A 6,184-nucleotide genomic window follows, 5' to 3' on the forward strand; every position below is an offset into this window, starting at 1 on the left:
ACACAGAGGTTCCCCAGCCAATCCTTTAACTACAGGTAGTCCTCGACTTACAACAGTTCATTTAGTGACCATTTAAAGTTACAATGCCACTGAAAAAGTGAAATGACTGTTTTTCACACTTAAAAACTACCTATATAGCCATCCTTTCTTTAGTCAGCTGAAACTGAGCTAAGCTCACCAGATCATGATGGAGTTTAAAAAGATCTCTATTCAAACCTTTTGAATCTTTTGCTAAGACTGTGCAATCAACCTTCTGTATAGGCAGTCCTCAACTTGCAACCACAATTGAGTCCAAAATTTCAGCTGCTAAGTAAACATCTGTTAAGTGAGTTTTGCCCCATTTTATGATTTCCTTGCCACAGTTCTTAAGTGAATCATTGCACTTGTTATGATGTTATGACAGTGAATCTGGTTCACCCATTGACTTTGCTTGTCAGGTCGCAAAAGGTGATCACACGATGCCAAAGCACTATGATTGTCATAAATATGACTCCCTTGCCAAGCATCTGAATTTTGACCATGTGACCACAGGGACACTGCAAGGGTCATGAGTGTGAAAATTAGTCACGAAACATTTTTCCCAGGCCGTTGTAATTTTGAATGGTCACTAAATGTATTGTTGTAAGCCGAGGATTACCTCTATTCACTTACTCTTATGAGAGTTCCAGAGGTTTGCACTCCCCCACTTCATCTTCTGTAATTTTCTTGCAGAGAAAATGTAGAGAAAAGGCAAAAATGCTTTTGGATGGAGTACCTTTGACAACCCCATTTTGTTTCCCCCACTCTATTGAATAAAGCCCACTTCAAAAAGTAAAAAGTAAATCGGTACCAGGAAATTGCAACCACAAAAGTTTCCCAACTGATCTAAAGTTTTGTAGCTGCTTGAAACAAATTGGAATTTGATGGGCATGTCCTATCCAGAAAATTTCATGTTTTTAAAAGCATATAAATATTCAGTAACTCTACTGGATGAAGTAATGGGAGTTCACATATTTTTCTAAAAACAGTGGGTTGGGGAAACAGAGCTTTAAACAGTTTAGTGTAAAAAAAATGACTTCTTTTAAAGAAAAATATTATTAATGTGACCACCCTTCTGTTTTATTTTTAAAGTTACTTCCTTCCCACTGAAAGTTACAATTTCAATTATAAGCCACACTATTACAATTTCAATAGAGATATTGTCTAATACAAAACCACTGAGTGTAAAAACATGACTGTAACTTTAAATTTTTATATTCCGATAATTTACAGGTCCAAAAGTATTTTATGTACCTCTCCAAGCATCAAGGTTACTTGTTGAGTAAGCCAATATTTAACTTCCCAGTGAGATTAAATGTACGAATACATCTACTTTAAAGACAGATTACAATGAAGCAATTATTCATAGAACAAGATGGATTCTTCTGGTTGATGATTTCCCTCTTCTCCTAAAGAATATCACAACAGCATTAATAAGTACATATTCTTTGCTACTAATATCTTTTTACATAGAAATCCAGAAGAGGTAAGTCTTTTGTAACAATAACTAATTTTCTTTAAATGTGTTAACTTTAATTTGAAATTAAGCAAGAAAAATAATATACCGAGTCAGGATAGATAAAAAACTGAGCAAAGTTTTGAGATATAAAATGCTTAAGCAAAGAATGTGATGAGTTAGTTTCTAATTTCTTCATACTTAAGGCAATGTCATTCATATATTTCAACTGAAAATGTATTCATGATGCTCTTCAGCTCCACTGATTTCCATTTGAATGAGACTACATGTCACTTTAACTCAATATATGAAATGTGTTACTGGCATTCAACTTTTTAATAGCAGAGACATAATAAGGTCCAACAACTGAAATATAAATGGCAAAGTGAAATGAAGGTTGAGGAAGGGAACAAGATATTCAGTAAGAGCTTTTAAGGCTTTTAAATTACAATTAGATTAGACAACATTTTGAAGGGCAAACTGCAGGACATACAAACATCAGTAGGTTTCTCTTTGCTTTTTAATTGGGTAGATAGAATAACTCATCTATTCCAAGGATTAAGTGACAGTCTGACCCGTACAAAATTGCCAGCAGAATATGCCATATACTATATAGACAACCAGAGTGAATTATTTTATTACACTTTCCATTCTCAGAGAATGGTTTTGCATAGATGTGGCTGGTACAAAAAAGTAGTTACACTATTTCCAAAAGGTACCAATGGGTAAAGCCTTCAGTACATTTACATGATAGCTGGTACAGACAAGCTCCTATAAAGTATTTCAGAGATCAGGAAATCTCCCAGTATGCTCACAGATAGTGTGTACTTTTTTTACTTAAATGAATATGACAAAATCAGGTAACCTTATCAGCTATTATAAATTGTGATTAAGGCTATGAGAGTTTTTTTTTTTTTAAGACAAGTTTGAAGTTATTTTTCTTCTTACATGTAAAATGGATAATTTTGTGACTCAAAGCACTCTTATGACATTTTAAAGTGCCCAGTCAGCTATTCTAGCTAGGTGCCACTTCTCCAGCAATGGGCTGGAGAAGTTGAGCATCAATATATTGTTTTCCTAAAAAAAAATTAAGTTAAAATGTATTGGTATAATTCAATTACAGAAGAACAAATTTTCTTGGTAATGCTTGACAAATAGAAGAGTTATTCTCATACAATAGCATACATTAAATACTCTAGCAATAATTGTTTTTCATTGTTAAAATACCTTATAACCTTGTTTATGCTGGAAAAATATATTGTTACAGCCTTGAAAAAATAATCCCTGAAGCCTGTAAAATTTCAAAGTCTTTTAAAAAAAATTTCTACGAATGTTAAACTTCATTTGGTTAAAATGTTTACAACATTGTTAAAGTTGGCACTGCAATGAAGCTTTGCAAATATAATAAATTAACTTCAAGGCCATTTTAATACCAAGCCAAGTACACTCTGCTTGTTTTCCAGTCTGCCCTGAGTCACAGCTAGTCTGCTGCAGCTCTTAAAAGGCCTATTCCTGAGTACAATCAAAAATTAATTTCTAATGATGGCTGATCCATGATATTCTGAATTTAAAATGCAAGCATGTCCATTTTATCTATTTATATAAGTGTAGCTGCATATACAGGTTTTTCTTTATTTTCTAGCTTTGCTCAACATGCTGTGCTGGGACTATATTTCCAAACATTTCCCATAAGCATGAACACAGATGTTTTATAGACAAATGCTATATATTCCTCTTTGAATATAATTGTGAATTCTTATGAATTCTACCATATATAGATGACTGACACACATTTTTGTTTTTCAGGTTAGTTAACTGAAATATGGCTGCTTTGCAAAACTTCACCCATTCTCTGGAAGAGACTTTCAAGAAGATTTTCATTGACTATATGAAAAATTGGCACAGAAATACCACAATGGAACAAAAGGTTTTGCAAGATCGAGTTGATGCTGAAAATTTAGATTATGTAATTTTGTATCTTATGGTAATGATTGGAATCTTCTCTTTTATTATTGTGGCAATTTTAATAAGCACAGTGAAATCAAAGAGACAAGAGCATTCCAATGACCCTTATCATCAGTACATTGTGGATGACTGGAGCGAAAAGCTAAAAAACCAGATTCTTTTCCAAGATGATCTTAAAGCCATTGTCCATGAAAACTGTGGAGCGAAAGGCAAATGTAATCCATAATCACCAAAAACTGAATTAAGTATTGAGTAACTGGGATCCCTAATTTAATGGCTTTAAAATGAGTATGCTAGAACTTGTATTCTATACATAATTATAGGATATTCAATTATGTTAATTATTAAGATTCAATATCTAATTATTAAGATTCAATATCTAGGCAGAGCAGTAACCAACTATGCACATACTGGAATCAAAACAAAGCTTTCTAGACATCTTCATCAGCTCAAGAAATTACAAAGTGGGTTAAATTAGGGAAGCTAGTTTACATTCTGAAATTCTAGGCACTCTTTTAAGAATTTTTACAAGATTGAGTGATTAAATGAAGATTCTTCAAAGAAATTATAACAAATTATAAAAATACATTGACTGCTTTGTTGAAGAAAACGGGTGATTCTACCCAGACACCATGATATTCTTTTTAGAGGGATTTTTAATCTTCACCACCATCACCACCACTCTATTTTTCTGTCTGTGTGCTTCAACTACCCTGCCAATAGAAGAAACCAGAGGACCAAAACTCTGTCATCTCCAACTCTGTCCTTCTTCATGAAGCTGTAAGTGAACCCTTCCTGCTCAGTAAAACCCTTGGAATCTGCCACCCAGGAAGAGAGAAAAAAGCTGCAATAATTATCTTTGGGTCTCTAGACTAAAAGACTGGCAATTTGAGAGGCAAGAAGCATGTAATGGGGTGAGCTCCTGTTCTTGCCCAAGCTCCTGACAAGCTAACAATTCAAAAGCTTACCAATGCTAGTAGATAAATAGGTATCACTTCAATGGGGCAGTAACAAATTCCGTGCACCTTGGCTTATAGTCATGCTGGTCACATGACTATGGAAATGACTTTGGAAAATGCTGGCTCCTTTGGCTAGGAAACGAAGATGGGCACCACCCCTTAGAGTCAGAATCAATTGGACAGGGGAAACCTTTACCTTATTGATTTTATGAAATGGATATCAGAGCTTCTTCTGTGAATCAGATGAAAAACACAGTAAGATGAATCAATAGGATTTCACCCTTTACTAAGGAACTTATTAATAGAATATCCGAAAGTTTTGTTTTATATAACCTAAAATTACAGTTCTTTTATGACTGTATGACTTTTATGACATTCAGTCTACTTAAAATCCATTAACACTGTGAGTTGTAGCTGTTATATGATAATCTGATACTTTAAATGTATAAAGGTTATTACTATATATAGTAGAGCTTTTTGTTTAGAGGCTTCTTATCTTTCAGTAGTCTACACGGTGATTAATTATACTTTGCTTAATAAATAAAGTTTCTCAATGCAAAGAAAGAAAAAAGTAAGCTATTTGAATTCTGCTTCTGGGGTGCGGCGGACAATGTTATATTGGAGTTCTGCAACATCTTTAGAATGTAATGGCAAGTTAAATATCTTGGAATATGGCTAACTGCAAAGTGCTCAACGATAAAAGAAAATAATTATACAAAATTAGTGCAACAAATAAAAAAAGATCTAGAATTATGGGGGAAACTACAACTATCATTATTAGGGAAAATAACAGCAATAAAAATGAATGTACTACCCAGACTATTATACTTATTTCAAACAATCCCCATAAAATTAGGATTTTTAAAACTGAATTTACTGAATAAGATTATATTAAAATTTATATGGCAAGGGAAGAAAGCCAGGATAAAGTTGAAAGCTCTACAGGATGACAGAAGCAGAGGTGGTATGGGACTTCCTAACTGGGAGCTTTATTACAAAGCAGCAGTACTAACATGGATCAGGGATTGGATAAATTTAAAAAATAAAAGAATACTAATATTAGAGGGCCACGATTTGCAAACGGGATGGCATTTTTTCCTATGGGAAGAGGGTAAAAAGAAACAAAAATACTTCCACAGACACTATATAAGAGATGCACTGATACAGGTCTGGAATAAAATTAGAGAAAAACATTACATGAAAATACCGACATGGCTTTCCACTATGGAAGCCATGACACATCCCAATACACTAGATCTATCGAAAATGGTTAGATATAGTGAAATTTTAGACAGCCAAGGGAATTTGAAAACAAATCCAGAATTAAAGGAGCAAAATATAAATATAGATTGGTGGCCATATCTCCAACTACAATCGAGATACAAAAAAGATGTAAAAGAATATGGAATATACACAGAATTACAACAAATAAATAAAATTTTAATTGGTCCAAAAAATAAATTCATAACGAAAATTTACAAATATTTATTAGAAGTAACATTAGAAGAAGAAAAAGTTAAAGGTTTCATGATAGTGTGTGCCAAAAACTTTGGTTAAAACATAGATCTAGTGGATTGGGAAAGAATTTGGAACACAAATGATAAACTAACATGATCAGCAGCACTAAAAGAAAATATGTACAAAATGTTTTATCGTAGGCATTTACCACCAACAAGATTGGCTAAAATGTACCCAAACATGAAGCCGACCTGCTGGAAGTGTAAAAAAGTACAAGGGACTTTTTATCACATATGATAGACCTGCTCGGAAAAACAAAAATATTGGA

At 33.3% G+C, this 6,184-nt stretch overlaps 1 protein-coding gene across 1 annotated transcript; it reads left to right on the forward strand.

The window, feature by feature from the left end:
- The first annotated feature begins 1,335 nt into the window (after window positions 1-1,335).
- Window positions 1,336-3,831, forward strand: KCNE2 (potassium voltage-gated channel subfamily E regulatory subunit 2). Its single transcript, XM_014067382.2, has 2 exons — window positions 1,336-1,504; window positions 3,281-3,831. Exon 2 carries the CDS (start codon window positions 3,297-3,299, stop codon window positions 3,663-3,665), a length of 369 nt encoding a protein of 122 aa, XP_013922857.2. The 5' UTR covers window positions 1,336-1,504; window positions 3,281-3,296; the 3' UTR covers window positions 3,666-3,831.
- The last annotated feature ends 2,353 nt before the right edge of the window (window positions 3,832-6,184 follow it).

The sequence above is a fragment of the Thamnophis sirtalis genome, unplaced genomic scaffold (assembly GCF_051295495.1).
Source record: "Thamnophis sirtalis isolate CommonGarterSnake01/CBP01778 unplaced genomic scaffold, rThaSir2_p1.2 scaffold_8, whole genome shotgun sequence".
NCBI classification, from domain to species: domain Eukaryota; kingdom Metazoa; phylum Chordata; class Lepidosauria; order Squamata; family Natricidae; genus Thamnophis; species Thamnophis sirtalis.